At 52.6% G+C, this 16,572-nt stretch overlaps 6 protein-coding genes across 6 annotated transcripts; 3 read left to right on the top strand and 3 right to left on the bottom strand.

The window, feature by feature from the left end:
* Positions 1-509: 509 nt before the first annotated feature.
* Positions 510-3,122, bottom strand: J4E93_006343 (uncharacterized protein; the record flags this gene model as incomplete). The annotated part of the gene is made up of 4 exons (XM_049344258.1): positions 510-663; positions 712-1,456; positions 1,507-2,859; positions 3,104-3,122. The coding sequence occupies 4 exons, from the start codon at positions 3,120-3,122 to the stop codon at positions 510-512; spliced, it is 2,271 nt and encodes a 756-aa protein (XP_049198693.1).
* Positions 3,123-3,674: 552 nt separating this feature from the next.
* J4E93_006344 (uncharacterized protein) lies at positions 3,675-4,780 on the top strand (the record flags this gene model as incomplete). Its single annotated transcript, XM_049344259.1, has 4 exons — positions 3,675-3,779; positions 3,830-3,994; positions 4,047-4,125; positions 4,173-4,780. 4 exons carry the CDS (start codon positions 3,675-3,677, stop codon positions 4,778-4,780), a joined length of 957 nt encoding a protein of 318 aa, XP_049198694.1.
* Positions 4,781-5,559: 779 nt separating this feature from the next.
* J4E93_006345 (uncharacterized protein) lies at positions 5,560-7,990 on the top strand (the record flags this gene model as incomplete). The annotated part of the gene is made up of 3 exons (XM_049344260.1): positions 5,560-5,663; positions 5,753-7,604; positions 7,658-7,990. The coding sequence occupies 3 exons, from the start codon at positions 5,560-5,562 to the stop codon at positions 7,988-7,990; spliced, it is 2,289 nt and encodes a 762-aa protein (XP_049198695.1).
* Positions 7,991-9,634: 1,644 nt separating this feature from the next.
* Positions 9,635-10,329, bottom strand: J4E93_006346 (uncharacterized protein; the record flags this gene model as incomplete). The annotated part of the gene is made up of 3 exons (XM_049344261.1): positions 9,635-9,719; positions 9,771-9,923; positions 10,001-10,329. The coding sequence occupies 3 exons, from the start codon at positions 10,327-10,329 to the stop codon at positions 9,635-9,637; spliced, it is 567 nt and encodes a 188-aa protein (XP_049198696.1).
* Positions 10,330-12,688: 2,359 nt separating this feature from the next.
* On the bottom strand, positions 12,689-14,134 carry J4E93_006347 (uncharacterized protein; the record flags this gene model as incomplete). Its single annotated transcript, XM_049344262.1, has 1 exon — positions 12,689-14,134. One exon carries the CDS (start codon positions 14,132-14,134, stop codon positions 12,689-12,691), a length of 1,446 nt encoding a protein of 481 aa, XP_049198697.1.
* A 727-nt stretch (positions 14,135-14,861) lies between these two features.
* Positions 14,862-16,481, top strand: J4E93_006348 (uncharacterized protein; the record flags this gene model as incomplete). The annotated part of the gene is made up of 1 exon (XM_049344263.1): positions 14,862-16,481. One exon carries the CDS (start codon positions 14,862-14,864, stop codon positions 16,479-16,481), a length of 1,620 nt encoding a protein of 539 aa, XP_049198698.1.
* Between the last annotated feature and the right edge of the window lie 91 nt (positions 16,482-16,572).

A 16,572-nucleotide genomic window follows, 5' to 3' on the forward strand; every position in this document is an offset into this window, starting at 1 on the left:
TTGTGCTTGGGGTTTCCGGCGCATGAGGCGCAAGCTGAATGTCCACATGCAGAGCAGACATGAACTGCGGTCTTGCTGATAATTTGTTTGCCTTCACAGTTGCACATCCGCGCACTCATCTTTGCTTCGTGCCTGAGCTCGGCCAGGTCGAGATCTTCATAAATGCTTGGTTCCAGAATTTTATGTCCCAAGGCCTCTGGCTGGACGATCATGTTACTGGTGGGCGGAGGAGCTTGTGCTTTGTCGTATGTTGCTACGTCGCTGGAGCGGAAGGCTCTGGATCCAGCGATAATGGCAGAGATTAGAGAGGCTCCGATCACTGTAGTTGACATAGCATTGCCAGCTAGGTTTTGTAGGTCCTTCTGTGTTTCGTTGGCGAACAGCAGTCTATCGAGGGGCATCCCCTGAAGGATCAAGAGTTGGCTACCGTTGAGAGTATGTTGACGATTGCTCGCGAAATCTTGGCCGCCTGGTGTCAGGCACGGCGCGATACCCAAGTCTGCTTTGAATCAATCGACATTCTGGCTGACATCCCAGAGCGCCATTTTGTAAAGTGAATCACAGCCCTTGAGGGCAGCAAACTCTAGGTGAGCGATGTCGATGGCGTCATGCACCCTCGAGGATTGAGAATTGTAAAACTTTCGATCTGCGAAATCGGGAGGCCTGTCACTATTAGTCTGAGCAAATGAAAGCAGGATTACGTGGACTTACATGACGGTACCACTGTCGCTTCGTCGGCTGACGGGGCTTAGTATACCTAGCCTCTTTTCGGAGCGAATGTGGTCATTCCGGAGCTTACACAAAGCCCAGTCCGGTTCGTTCTTCAAGACACTGTAGCCACTCGACTCTTTCAGCGACTCTGGAAGAAAAGCTTCGTAAGGGCTGCTGCACTGTCTCTCAAGTTTGTGCATCAATTCCTTCCACTGGTCAGTCGCGCTCTTCGCATCTTTACCGAAGTGTGAACGCTCTATCGCGACCATATACATCCTTTCTCTTGTCTGGGGTAGATAGAAGTTTTTGGTATCGCAGTAGGTCCATTGAGCTTCATAGCCGATCTTTGCCCAACGTTTTACCACGTCATCCCAAGTCTTCTTCTCATTCTTGACATTCTCCAGGAGTACTAGACTGGGGCGAAAGCGCTCCGCGTACGTGTATATTGCTCGCCATGTGTCGCCCGATTCACCACCGTCGTCGAGAGTTTTGCCTTTGTTGTTCATCCTGGAGAGATCTTTGCAGACGAAGCCGGCGATGAGGATATCTATGCCCGTGGGAATGTCTACCTCTGCTCCGTACGCTGTCATGGCGGTGGTGGCGTCCTTGCGAAGGAAGTCACGAACGTCTCGGAACAGCTTCTTTGGGGCGAAGTTCCTTTCAATGTATCCTTGCTTGAAGACCTCGATTTCGGCAGAGAACTCTTGCTGAATGTGCATCGGCGATTTCCCCATCGTTTCAAGTGCTGAGGGTATAGTTAGTTCAAAATTCTCTGTAGGCGTTAATGCGACTGACCTTTCGAGATCTCATCCAAGGCTAACAAGGGAGATTCCGTGCCAGAGCACATCGTAGCAACTCGAATGGATCGGCCTCCCAAGCTCTCCAAAGCCTCACAAAGACCGAGCTCCATGGCTTTAGCAGTCATGTCAGACATGCATTCTTGAATGTTCGAGAGCGGAGGGAGGCTCAGGTCAATGCCTTTGCCAGCTCGAGCAGATTCACCAGTCTTGGTGTTCCGGCGTGGATTTGCCTTGGGCTGATCGTCTTCGGCAGGGATAATATCTTCATCCATCGAAACGTCTAACGATCCAGCGTTACTCGTGCCCAAGGCTTCCTCGTCAGAAGATGCAGGCTCAACTTCTGGTTCGCTTTCTTCTTCTTCGTCCGTTGTAGGAGAACTGTAAATGTCTGATACGTCCTCATCTTCGTCTTCGGCTGCGAGACCCAGGTCTTGGTCGGACATGTCGTCAAAGTACTGCGGAACGTAGGATACTCTAGGTCGAGCCCTGCTGGAGCGTCCACTGAGACCGAGGTTCTGCGTGCCAATCTCGTTTCGCTGATGTGAGTCGTCGTCCTCCATGGGAATATCCTCATTACCAGATGCCATCGCTGACTTGAGATCGTTATGTAAGACAAGATCGTTTGAGTTTACGGGTGAAGGTAGCGTATCGTCGCCATTTTGTGTTTCTTCGTTTGCGTCGGCAATGTTTGCGACAATAGGGTTTGCCGGTGTCCCCGGGCTTTTGAGCAAACTTGACTCGGATGGGCTTGACTGCGGGCTAGCCACCTGTGTATGCTGATCGTGTATACTGCTCGGTAAGACCTTTCTACGTTTCGATCTAGATGTGCCGTTGGTTTTGCGATCGAATCCATCACTCAAATTCTCCGTGGTGAGCTGTGTGCCAGTATTGGTTTGGGGTGCCTCGCTACGACGAGTCCTTCGGCCTCTGCTGGACTGCTCTGGGGCAATAGCCTCAGACTGAGGGGCAATCTCGGTTCTCGCACCTATGTCTTCAGGCTTGGGCTTCTTCTTCTCGGGTAGCTTGCGACATAAGTGTACGGTTTTATTGCGGATACAAGTATCGCAAGGTTCTCTTCCGTCACATTGCTTGAAGCCCCGTATTGTGCATCGTGGACAACGTGCCGCTATCGCTGCCGATTCTTCGGGCGTGGGCAATCGACATTTCTTCTTCTTATCCCGAATACAACGTGTGCACAGGTCGGCTCCTTCTTCTGTGTGACATTCGTAAGCCGCGTTGCCTCCACGGGTGAGACAGAAGTAACAACAGTCTAGAGGTATGACCTGGTCGGCATCGTCGGTCGCTTGAGGTGGTGTCGCGGTAATAGTAGGGATAGAGGGTGTATCAACTGCAATTGGTTAGCTCTTGAGGGACAGCAAGTGGTGATGATAAGGTGAACGGAATACCATTGACAAGCTGAGCTGTGTGCGCGCGGCGAGCGCGATTGCCTCGTGTCTGTGTCTCGGCCAATGGAGTCCGCCCGGTATCCCCTCTGCTCGCAGTGAGTGGCCGTGGTGCAACATGTATAATATCATCGTCGTACTCAGAAATGCTGTGTGAAGGTGACACTTGGGTGACGCGCTTCCGCTTACGCGAGTTGTTTTGTCCCATGGTGAGAGTATTTCGATGCAAGACACGAAATTCAGTATCGGCACAGCCGTTAATCTAGCGATAGAAGAATGAAGTGGCGCGGTTCGCTCATGGCATGCAATTCGCGCGGTGAGGGCAATAAAGTCGATGGAGTTCATGCAGCATGCAAGCACGTAGCGCGACGACGCGTCGCGCTAGTGGAGCGAAAGCACGTGGGGCATCCTGCCAGAGCACGTACCCCGCATGTCGTCTCTTGCCGCTGGACTGCATGACCTGGAAAACATACGAGGAGAAATAAGATGTGCTGAGTAGGCCATCAGGTGAAGTGAGGGCGAGAGGGCTTGTGTGTGTGTCCCTTTGAGGCATGCACAGCCGAAGCGGATAGGCTACTCTGAGAGGGAAGGTGCCATCCTAAGGCAGCGAAGTCGGACAGCACCTGGGCGTTCAGCTCAATGTATACATATGTACCCACCCTCGCGGCTTGGTACTCGTATTACCTTCACCGCAATACCGAAACAAATCATACAAGGTCCTTGCATTATCCTGAATTCACCCCGATTCGTAGCACACATCATGGCTAATCAGGCAGTCAACACATTTGAGGACCTCACTGGTGTCTCGACTTCCTCCTTCAGCAACCCCTATGATGCATTGATAGCGGCATGTGAAGATGATCCGGTAAGATTCTTTAATATCTGATCTTTGCATGTACTTAGCAAACAACGCAGGTACGAATCCAAGAGAAGTACCACTTGCATCGGACCACGAGGAATGCGCAGCAAAAGGCAAAAATGCTCGATACGAGCTTCCAGGGCGTCAACATAGACCCCATACTCTTGAGACTGGAAGACCCCACTGTCGAACCTGGATTCAAAGATCCCCGCAACTGTTTCGTATGAGTGCTGATGTTCAACTTACATCGATACATGTACTCATGATGTGCAGGTATTCTGGGGCCGTCCTACAGAACAAGTCAAGGATATGATCGCCCGAGTGCAGCAGGAACTGCGAACAGTAGCACCAAGTAGGCACAATATCACCGTCACCGTATCGTGATGCTAATGAAAGTAGATCTATGGCTCATGCCCCGGGACAACCAACACATTACAGTACTGGAAGTAACGCACTCGAAGACGGCACCAGAGATTCAGCAACTTGTCGATAATGTGCGAGACAAGATACCTGCCATGACTGACTATACCCACGAGCATCGCACGCGCCTCATCAAGCCCTTGATTGGGTACGATGCTTCAGCGATAGCGTTGAGCTTTGTACCTGCAGCTGGCGAGGGACTGCACTCTGGCCGTACGCCGGAAGACGACAAGTTCACTTACCACCATCTTCGCCGAGATATGTTTTCCATGTGTCGCGATGCAGGTCTTCAAGTAGAATCGCGATACGTCGTACCGTCAAGCCATCTCACCATCGGCCGCTTCATCTATACCAAAGATCAGGAAGACGGAAATGGCTCGCTAGATCCTGAGAAGACGAAGGCTTTGATCGACAAGATCGAGGAGATCAACGCCTGGCTGCAGAAAGACTACTGGCCGGAACATAATGAAGGCAAGATACCTGCTGGAGGAGAGTTCAACGTGGGCCAGGAAAAGGGTTTGCATTGTGGGACGGGTCCTCTTTGGTATGGCGGAGGCGATGCAGTGCACCTTGGAAAGGGCTACTGAGCAGCGTGAGGTTCTTCAACATGTTGGTATGTGGGTCCACAGGTCGGAAGGTAGGTGTACAGCTCTCAGCTGGGGGCGTCGCGATGTGCTGGCTAGGTTTCGCGTCGCATTCTACCAGACAGTATCGAAAGACGTCTACATTATCCTAGTGCCTGTGAAGTTGTTGAGATTAATGCGTGCGTATGCAGCAAACAACTCGAATCCTACCTACACGCCAACCTAGGAAAAAACTGAACAGCCTGGAGCCTACGTTGACGTTAGGTCACCTACTTTGCAAAGATTTGGGTCAATGTAGTCTGCAGACCTGTTCAGTTTTTTCTTGTATGAGGTGCCTAGGTAGCCTTCCCTGGTGGCGGCGGAGCGGCGGGGATGACGTGTGGCTTGTGGCTTGGCCAAAGCGCGTTCCTGAAGCTCCCCACGCGGCATCACAGACCCTGACGGTTAAGTTGTATCACGCTTGTTTCTGCTTTGGCTTGCATAGCTTTTGAACTGGACAGATCATCGAGGAGTAGACATTACACCACGACCCGGCTAAACCTGTCCTTATACTGTAGCCTGGAGACCTTTGCGACCCCGTGAGGCCCCATTGCTGCTGCCTCCCACCACCAAGCATGTTCAACCGCGATCGACTCCCAGGCCTTCCTGGTAGCTCCCCTCGGCCACCGCCTCGTAACGACGGTTACGGACGCCCACCTCCGCAACAGCAACCACCACAAGGACCTCCCCGAGGTCAAGACACAAGAATGGCGGGTTATGATGACCGGCCGCAACAACAGCGCATGCCCGCAAGGGGACCACAAGGGGGTGGCGGAGGCGGCGGGCCTCCACGGCAACTGCGGCCCATCAAGAGCCCTGGAGGCAATGCATACGCATATGGCAACATGTATGTATAGTCAGCAGCAATGTAGTCTGCAAAACTATTCAAAACCCAAATATCTGTATCGTCAGAACTTCTGGCTAACAACTTAAAAGCGTCGCAGTTTCTCCTCAAGACTTCCCACCAAACGCCGACGGCTCCGATATCTACATCATTGTCAACGGAAACTACGCACTTTCCGCACGACCGACGCAAGGATGCAACCCGGGCGAGATCGGTCTCACTGATTTCCAGCGAACATGGGCTGGCATATCACTTGGTCCCCAGGAGGTTGTTAACGCGGCACCATACGATCACTTCGCGTACAGCGGCGGAAAGTCATACTTGGGCGCGGTCGACGTGGAAGTCGGGTTCGCGGGAAGAAAGACCACGGAGACACCTTACGATCAGGACGAGCTCGCTACCGTCGTCAAGAAGAGTTTCGAGAACCAGATCCTTTCGCCAGGCCAGCAGCTCGTGATCGATATCAAGAACATACCACTCAAGTTATCGATACGAACTGTGACGCTAGCGGATTTGTCTATGGAGAAAGATGAGGCCAACGCGCCTGCGATTACCGATCCTCGAGCTCGTGGCATCCTCACAAGACACACTCAGGTTGACTTCTTCAAGGATGCCAAGTCAGATATCAAGTTGAAGGCGTCAGCGCGACGCGCAGCGGCTAACTCCATTATCCAGCCAGGCTTCAAGTTCGAAGACATGGGTATTGGTGGCCTAGATGCTGAGTTCGGTGCCATCTTTCGACGAGCTTTCGCGTCTCGTATCTTCCCGCCAGGTATTCGGGAAAGACTGGGTATCGATCACGTCCGCGGTATGCTTCTGTACGGCCCCCCCGGTACTGGTAAAACCTTGATAGCTCGGCAAATCGGAAAGATGCTGAATGCCCGAGAGCCCAAAGTTATCAACGGTCCGGAGGTGTTGAATAAGTACGTCGGAGCGTCCGAAGAAAACATCCGAAAGATGTTTGCGGACGCAGAGAAAGAACAAAAGGAGAAGGGTGACGAAAGTGGTCTGCACATCATCATTTTTGACGAGCTTGACGCTGTATGCAAGCAAAGAGGTTCTGGCGCGGGTAGTGGTACAGGCGTAGGCGACAGCGTTGTCAACCAGCTGCTGTCCAAGCTCGATGGTGTCGACCAGCTACACAACATCCTCCTCATTGGTATGACGAACCGAATGGACATGATCGATGAAGCTCTTCTGCGTCCCGGTCGTCTCGAAGTGCACCTGGAGATTTCGCTGCCCGATGAGTCCGGCCGAGCCCAGATTCTCAAGATCCACACAACAAAGATGCGTAAGAACAACGTCCTCGAGCAGGACGTCAGCGTCGAAGAGTTGGCTAAGCTTACCAAGAACTTTTCTGGGGCTGAACTCAACGGTCTGGTCAAGGCCGCCACATCTTACGCATTCGGGCGACATATCAAAGACGGCACTACTGTCAAAGCAGACGTGGAAGATATCAAGGTCATGCGACAAGACTTCTTGAGCGCCCTCGACGACGTCAAGCCGCTCTTTGGTGTCGCTGAAGAGGAACTCAGCAAGCGATTCCGCCACGGCATCATTCATTACTCGCCCTTCATCAGGGATATACTGGAGGATGGACGCCTGTACATCAACCAGGTCAGAAAACCGGAATCGAGTCCGCTCCTCTCGGTTGCGCTCCACGGTCCACCAGGTTCCGGAAAGACAGCGCTGGCTGCCAAAATGGCAATCGACTCAGGTTACCCATTCATCAAGCTCATCTCGGCTGAAGATATGATCGGCTACAGTGAGATGCAGAAGGTTCAACAACTGGATAAGGTTTTCCGAGATGCATACAAGAGTCCGCTGAGCGTCATCGTTATCGATTCGATTGAGCTGTTGCTTGACTGGGTGCCGATTGGCCCTAGGTTCAGTAACACCGTTTTGGCTGCCCTGAAGGTCCTGCTTGCCAAGGAGCCACCAAAGGTATGTAGCCTCACTATCCCGCTTCTACTGTGTAATCCATCTAACAACCCTAGGATCGTCGCCTACTAATTTTCGCGACAACAACCGAACGCTCGGTACTTACACAGCTCGATCTCTTCGCCCGATTCGACGCCGAGATCGCGGTCCCGAATGTCAACACACAATCCGAGCTGGCAGCCGTCCTGCGGGAATCCGGTGCCTTCTCCGATTCCGACCAACAGCGCGCTATCAGTGAGATCCAGGAGATGACAGGTAACACCGAAATTGGTGTTGGCATCAAGAAGATCCTCACCGGTATCGAGACGGCGAAACAGGACCAGGATGTGCCTGGCCGCTTCGCTCGCGTCATGTCTCGTGCTATCGCTGCGAACCGAGGGTCGATATAGACCAGGATCGAAGTTTGACGAACTACTCGCGAACTTGTTTGAGGTATGTCAGATAGAGTATCTGTAAATCTCTGCCACGGCCACTATGGTCATGGCTTATGTAGATGCATGAAGCAAACTCAATGAAGACGATATGATACATCACAATTACAGTTGTATCCCTTTCATGTACCCATATGCTCACATACTCTTACCTCTACAATTGGCGATATCCGCCTCACTTCTACCCTAATCCCTGCTCAACTACATACCAACATACACAAGACGCACTTCCTTCACTTCTCGTTCGGAACCGTCCTCATTACACAACATCCCCCTCATCTGCAGAAAACCTGTCACTGTCAGACTCCATTCCAATAACCTCACATACATCTGACACCCCGTACACCCTGATCTCAACACACACACCCCCCGGAAGACACAGCATCCTCATGTCGTATCCCGTATCCCAGTAAGTCCAAACTACAAGTCCGTGGTTTCGGAGGTCGCCGCCGTGCTTTCCCCTTCCCGAGTCGCACTTGGGCCGCCCTGCTTCCGAGTTGGCGAGGCCGAGACCAAGACGTTGGATGAACGGTCATAGGGTGGGGTATGGCGGAGTGGGGCAGGATTGCACGACATATGGTGGCTTGCGTTTGTTGGGTTGGGATACTGGTCTTAGATAGACGGTGGTGGGGCGGGATCTGAAACTCTAAACCGGTGTTGTTTTGTGTAGCGGGATGGGCTTAGCTGAGATCGGTTGGGGTGTTGGGAAGGGTCTACTACGGTTCGGTTAAGGGATGGCTGGCAACTGGCTAGGTTTGAGGTCACTGCTACGGTGTTGGAATGTGCATCGGGCACGTGTACGGTCAATAGGTTTACGAGTGCATCTTACATGTCCGCTGGAACGGTACACTCGAGCAGATTCACAGTCACGGTTTCTGAATAGTTCTCACGCTGAACCTAATTCAACAAGTGCATTTTATATGCGTGCCGGTGGGTCACTCCACTTCGGGGTGGATCGTTACAACAACACGTGAAAAAGGATTAAGAGGCTATCTCAAAGAGACCCCCGTGACTGACTACCCGTCCGTCCGTCCGTCACATGATATGATAGAATCATGACGCCGGTCCAAAAGCAGTCCGTTTCCCAAACCAAGGAGACGAAAACAGAATACGCAGCCTTGCTCAACACTTCATAGCCGCCGTTGAAGCCCCACCTTCCAGTCTCACATGTTCGACGAATGAGCAAGCGTACCAGCTTTCCAGCTCGCAGCTCGCCTCTGGCCCGTCGACCGTTGGCATGGACCACGCCAGCGCCGCACTATCCGAGTGCCTTGAGTCGATTGACAGCTGCCATTCGCTGAGCGCTTGCATCGAACAGCGGGCCGGTCCGCGGTATATTTTTGGGAAAAGAAAAGCCGGCGTGTGGGTCGCTAAAGCAGCGAGGCCGTCTGCCGAGAGTGGATCGTGAACGACAGTTCGCGTTTTGACGTCTACCATAAGCAATTCGGAGACGTCCCGAGTTATAAAAGAAATAATGAAGTCGATGGTATCCGTAGAATCGTAAAGTGAACGTATGCCGCCCGTGTTTTGAGGAAATCCGAAAGGTTGTATGTTTGTATCATCCACAGGCCGTAAGGCGAATATTGTAAGAAGCGCAAAGAACTAGTAGTCAAGAGGGGCTGGGTATCGGCCTTGGGCGGTGCGGAACTGCTCAGGATACTTTCGTGCCGCACGCTCGTTGAGGGAGCTGCCAATTTGTCAGTCATGCTGTTCAAGTATAGAGTCGCTGTTAACTCACTCGACGCGTTTCTGTGTGTATTGCAAATCTCTCTGCACGTCTTTCGCGGCTTTCATACCGTCTGCAAAGCTGATGCGTGCGCCAGCTAGTCGGCGCTGAGCAAGTTGTTGCAGTTCGAGAAGCTCGCGATGCTTGGCGTTCAACTCGCCAGATCTGCACGTCGTGTCAGTTCCGCCAACGCAATCGAATTCGCGCGAACGATCGCGTGGTGGGATGGTTTTTAAACTTACGTTTGTGCTTGCTTTGCTAAGCTGCGGTCTAGTGGCATTGGGTCGAATGAGCCGTTTACACGGCTGCCCATGTAATCGAGAAGATCTACGCTCGCAGAGCCACTGCTCGAATCGTAGTCGCTTGCGCTACCGGCGTAGTTGCTGGAAGTTGCCGACGGCTCGTAAGAAGGTACGCCGGATGTCGTGACGCTGGATGGAGCTTCAGGTGGTGATGCTGCTCCACGTCCGTAGCCATGGTGTTGGGGCGGGTAGTAGAAGCCTGGCTTCTGTGGCATGTTGATCGGGTAAGAGGATTGGGGCAATTGGTAGAACGAGTGGGTGGCAGCCATTTTGGAAAGCGTTTAGATCTCTGATGGGTGTCGAGAAAAGGATGGGTAGTGTTTCGGCGCGAGGTTCAAGTGGTATGATAGCTTGAGTGATTGAGGAGGCACTGGATGTGGCTCAGGACAGGGCTTGAATGTAGTGCAATCTAGTGATATCTCTAAAGAGGTGAGTGAATACGGAAGCAAGAGAGAAGCTCGTAGGGCCTGTGAAAGGGCCTCTTTTTATACCCTTCAGCCAGAGACGTACTAGGAGCATGCTGGTCAACGGGGCAATGCTCTGACCCCTTCATGCCGGCTCAAGCTCGCGACCCCGCCCTTGTGGTGATAAAGGTGCATAGTCTTACGTCCACTGAGGTCTGTTTCCGCTAGAGCCGGCTTGATGAGCGTCATTTAGACTGGGCTGGATGAATGTCCTTGGCCGTGGACGGCAGCCGATCCACGATGCCTCGGAGCAATACTGGATGCTAAATGTGCCAATTGGCCAGGACAAGAGACTAGTGGACAAAAGGGCCAGCTCGTATCAGCATAGAAGGTTCAGCGGAGCGAATTGGCGTGCAATGGCGAAAGGTCGCGTCTGTGGAAGCAGTACCGTCGATGGCCGGCATCAGTGCGTTGCTAAAGGCAGCAAGGCAGAGTAAGCGCAGCAGACGCAGACGCCAACGCCGTGTAAAAGCAGCGCCGGTGGAGCTATGTACATGCATGGGTAGTCTGCCGGACGGCCATGCTAAGTGTTGTCAAGTTGATGCGTTGGCTCGACAGCTGCCAGCGCCTTTGAGCATGCAATCTGGAACGGGATGCGGAGGATCAGACATTGCATGACACCAGTGGCGGGGATTGTTTGCACGCAACTGTAGGAGGAAGATTGCGCGCGCCGACATGCAGCGCAATGGGAGGACGGCATTTCCTGGAAAAATGTCATGGTCACGGCCATGGAAGGTCGTGGAGGAATATTCGGGTCCTAGCAGTAGCCCCGCCTGCTCTTGCCCCTCGTTGGGTCGGTGCGTCATCCTTGCGAGCAGCACGACCGACAGGCCCTTTCACCAGCAATTGGCCATGGACGCGAAGACCACGCCTGACTGCAGGCCACACTTGGCTCTTGATGCCTGAAGCCGATGTGCAATCCCTGCACTGCGTAACCACGCACGACACCTCACACACACCCGTACACGTTCCAATGGCACGTCAACCATAAAGTAAGAGCATATCTAGTGGCGGTGAAGGATTCTGTCTAGCTCCAGCCCATGACATGTGATCGGCTCGGTATGCGCCTAACGCCCTTGCATATACCGGCCAGCCATCTCTGGTGTGGCGACTGCCACTACGCGACCGTTTTGGGTAAGCTACGACTTCGGAGAGTCCGCATCATGATCGCGGAAGCCCTTTTGATGAATACAACCCAGAACCGATGACAACTACTCGGAGCACCATCTAGCAGTCACAGTCAGCTTGTGCTCATACGACCCGCTGCACTGGTGCCTCGATGGCGTTTTACGAGCCGATCCGGTATCACGACTGTCAAAGTCAAAGACAGCCATGTGAGTTGCGCGTGGTCGCTACTCGAAGTCACTGTCGTACAAGATTCCCGGTATCTGGCTCAGCCACGGACCCAGTTCTCGCCAATGAAGCATTGTATCAGTCTTCCGAGCCACTCATATGCAGGAACTATGCGCCGAACCCGGTATGCAATGTCGGTAACACTACACTATTAGCACAGATGCGCTACCAGGATGCTCTCCAGAAGCGCGACCCGTTGTTTGGGCTTCGTTAGGCACGGAGTTCGGGTGGCTAGCTCTCAGTATGACACCTCGGCGATCATATCCACGCGTATGGGCTGACGCTCGCCTATGCTCGCTGGTTACAGATAAGGTCACTTTGACAGCGGGAGCCACTCAAATTCGCTTGCACTGGTGGAAGCTTGTCGTTCGGGGAATTGATGCACCTTGGGCACGGGTCTCCCGGCATAGCCATGGTTGTTGCTGACATAGTTCAAGACAGTCTCGAGTTCAAAGCCTCCTGACACACGGGGTAGAGAACGCTGCTGCTCATAAGCTGTAATCATTCCTCAGATCTTCACATCGCTCTGCGAAATCCATTTATACAAGTCACACAGATGAAGTTCACTTAGGTTGATTGCACTGACAAGCAATCCTACGTCTTCCACATGATTAGAGCTCCCATGATCACGATGACCCGCACTGGGGGTCGCAAAAACTCCGCATTCTATAGAATTCTCATACAAGTTTTCATGTTTCTAGTAGCATACGCTATCTTAGAGACTACTAGATTACAATAGTGTGGATGCAGCGAACCTTGCAAATGCGACACGCATTGTTGCCAGCCCTCGTGCCCGCCGCGTCCAAAAGGCTCAATCAAATGACGATAAGCCCGGTTCTCGGCCTGGGGGCAAATGTAAGTGGCGCGGCTCTGAGCTCAACCACACTTTGTAGCGGTGCCATTCTGAAGACGATAGTGACTCCCAGAAGGCATCTGACGACCAATCCAGCACCCAAGCGTCCACCTCGATACTGAGCTCTTGCAGACGGCTAATGGGGCCTCCGGCCCAGGCATAAACAATTGGTTTGCCAACTTCGTCCAGCGTAACCTTTCGCAGTTCGGGGAAACCACCGTGGTGACGGCGTGCGAGAATAATACCATCCGTTATGTTCCAGATGCTGTCTTCCCCCTCGTCGAGGCGAGTGATGATCAGTTCTTCTAAAGTGCTAGGCAGTATATCGCCTACCTCTGCCATTGGTCGCTCTTCGGAGGGACCTGTTAGTAGCCAGTGGGGCAGTTCGAGACGACGTAGCTTAGTAAAGCTGCTGTAATCTGCATGATCGAGTTGTCCAACGTACCATCGATCCTCACAGCCCTTTTCTGATATGCGCAAGGCCAAGCTCTCTAGTGTATCCGTTAGACTCGAAAGCTGCTCCGTGACGAAATGATAAAGTGGTTTGTCCAGGGGATCGTCGTACATCCACTGGTTGTCTTTGACCACCGCTCTGTGTTCATGTGGGCTATCTCGGTCGGCTTGCTTCACTATCACGTTAGAGAGCATGATTTCCAACTCTCTGAGAGACGAGAAGCGCGAAAGGAAATCGTCGGTCTTCTCTGGATCTTCAGATTCGAATTGAGAAGTACACATGTCCCATATGAGTGTATCAATTGAGGAAGTAAGGTTGTCTGGGACTTTAGTGTCTTCCAGAAGGCGGCACCCGCGACCTATGTGCAGAACCTTGAGCGATGGTAACTCACACCAAGACCACTCAAAAGCTTGGGCGTTGAAGTGCAGTTCTTTGAGCTTCGCCAGTCCCTCCGGGTAAGATGAGCTTTGAGGCCCAAAGATCATCTCAAATGGGCTGATTGCATCCGTATAGCGTTCGTAATCGTATTCGTGACGGTACGATTGCTTCTCAGCCAATACCTCAAGCTTCAACACCTCCAGCTCAGACGTCTGCTCTAGGATGAACCCAACCAGGGCGCATTCGTTGACTTGCCCCAGTGAAGAGTGAGGCATGAAAGGCCCTTGAGGAGACATCAGCGATGGCTCGACAGTAACCATACGATCTTCTGGATGTAGTTCAAGACTGCGTACAAGCTTTCCTAGACTTGGATTTTGGACCAGAATGTGTGCTAAAGCTGCAATGCCGCTGGGTTCATTAGGTAAGGTCCGATCGGGGACACGGACGGCGCGCCAGAGTAGATCTCGAGCGACGGGCTCCATCTTTTTAGAGACCAATGCTAGCGAGCGTAGACTCTCGCGATCTAGATCAGACGCAACCTTGATGAGCAGTTCGTTTGGGAGCTTCTCCATAGTTGAGTTGTCAATGTATATCCGATGGCAATAAGAAGGACTAATTCTTGATCCAGGTATAGGAGTCAATTGATTTAGTGAGAGACGATGAATAGGGAATAGAAAATATATGTCTGATATACTTGGAGGGTTACAGCAGACCTCCTTGTGAATGCGACCACTGATAGCAAATGCGTGGCACTGTTCGCAAGCAACACCTCTTCGCCTAAAACAAGTTTAGAATAGAAAGGAGTCACACTGTTAGTTCAGCTCCTCGTCAACGTAATTTGGTTTAACTCAAGTGAATGCGAGTGCAGCAGGATGGCGGATACAGATGTGTCTGTCTTCTCCAAAGTAGGGCGGGATTCTCCACGACACGCTAACGCGGGTAAATTACCCCGAGCTCGAAGTCGGCGTCATTGCTGTCTCCCACAACAGCCACCATGGCTCTCTAGCCATTTCGACATATTTCCGAGGAGGCCTTATGTCCATTCGCGCAATGGCATATGAGTGGAGGGGACAGGGTAGTGGTGGCGCCCGGTTGACACGGTGGACGACCGAATGGCGCCCCGCATCCTCTTCCCGCCGCGCATCGCGGAGCAACAATAGCGAGCGAAACCAACTGCCGAGCGTCACGTTGGAGTCTGTACGATCGCCTAACTCCGGTGTTGTAAGTACATATCATCGAATACATGCTCGCCAACCCTCGAGAGTAGCAGCGTCTATTCACTTGTGCGACTTAGTTGACATGGCACTAGATTCCCTCCTTCACCTGCCGCCCTACCTATGGCTTTCACTAGTCCTCGCAGTACCCCTCGCAACGCTCCTTCACGATGTCTGGGTATGGCTCCGAATGCCCCCAGGCCCCACGCCTCTCCCATTCCTCGGCAATAAGCTCCAGCTACCCAAGTCGAAGCCCTGGATCGAGTTCCAGAGATGGTCCAAGATATACGGTCCCATCTTTACGATATGGATTGGCCGCAAGCCTACAGTCGTCATATCCGACCCGAACATCGCTGTCGAGCTGATGGAGAAGCGGAGCACAAAGTACTCGTCGCGACCACGTATGGTAGTCATGGGTGAGATACTGTGGGATAATGCTAGTATACTAGTACAGCCATATGGTAAAGAGTGGAGTGTTCGAAGGAAGTTGCTACATCAGGCCATGACTCCCAAGGCTTTGAGGCTATACAAGCCGGTTCAGACCGCAGAGGCATCACGATTGTGCTACCAACTGCTCGAAAGCCCTGCGAACTGGGAGAAGCTCCTCGAGCGCTTCACTTCCAGTATCGTATTCTGTGTCGCATACGGACATCGCATCGACTCGCTCAACGCCAATGTCATCCACCAGCGCTTCAAGTTCATGCATGTCGCGGCGTCGCTAAACGTACCCGGAAAGTACCTCGCCGAGTCATTCCCTATCCTCAAACATGTTCCCGATGCGCTGGCACCTTGGAAGGCCGACATAAAAGCACGTGGTCGCGAGGAAGCAGCTGCGAACATGGCTCTGGTGGATGTTGTACGCTCGGATCTAGCGAGAGCAAAAGTCCAGGGTGACGATATCCCAGATTCGCTGTGCAAGCTTCTTCTAGAACTACGAGAGAAAGAGCACATTCCGCTGTCGGATCGCAACTTCTCCTACATTCCAGCATCTCTCTTTGGCGCTGGATCTGATACTACGGCATCGACTCTATGCACCGCCTTCCTGGCATTGGTCACCCATCCTGAGAGCTTACATGCCGCTCACCGAGAGCTGGACACTGTCATTGGCGCGGACCGCAGCCCCACATTCGAAGACGAAGCGAGCCTCCCATACATTCGCGCTCTCGTCAAGGAAGTTCTGCGCTGGCGCCCCGTCGCAGTCCTAGGTGGCACACCCCATGCATCCACAGAAGACGATCGTTATGAAGGCTACTACATCCCTTCCGGCACCACCGTTCTAGGAAATTCGTGGGCCATCAACCTAAACGAGGAGTACTATCCCAACCCGCACCACTTCGACCCCACGCGCTTCCTCGATGAAGCGCTCGCAGAACGCTCCAAGGCTCCCACACCTCTTACGGGCAAACCCCATCCGGCGAAATCAGGACACTCTTCGTTTGGCTGGGGAAGGCGCATCTGTCCTGGCGCCAACCTCGCGGAGAACAGTTTGTACATTGCGCTGGCGAAGATTCTGTGGGCATTTGATATCCAGCCAAAGGAAGGGGTCCAGTATGATACTTTTGCGTATACAGAGGGCTTCAACATCCGGCCGCAGAAGTTTGAGTGTGAAATTCGTGTCAGGAGTGAGGCGCATAGGCGAGTATTGATGGAAGATTTGAAAGCTGCTGAGAATGTATTGGAGAAGTTTACGCCTTTCCAAGAATAGTCAACGATACATAATTGAGGAACGGGAATGAGGAGGAGCGATTGTGTTACTAGGTTGATGAATCGTATTCAATCGTAAGATCATATCTATC

Source organism: Alternaria ventricosa (assembly GCF_023758065.1).
Source record: "Alternaria ventricosa strain BMP 2768 chromosome Unknown scaffold_10, whole genome shotgun sequence".
NCBI classification, from domain to species: domain Eukaryota; kingdom Fungi; phylum Ascomycota; class Dothideomycetes; order Pleosporales; family Pleosporaceae; genus Alternaria; species Alternaria ventricosa.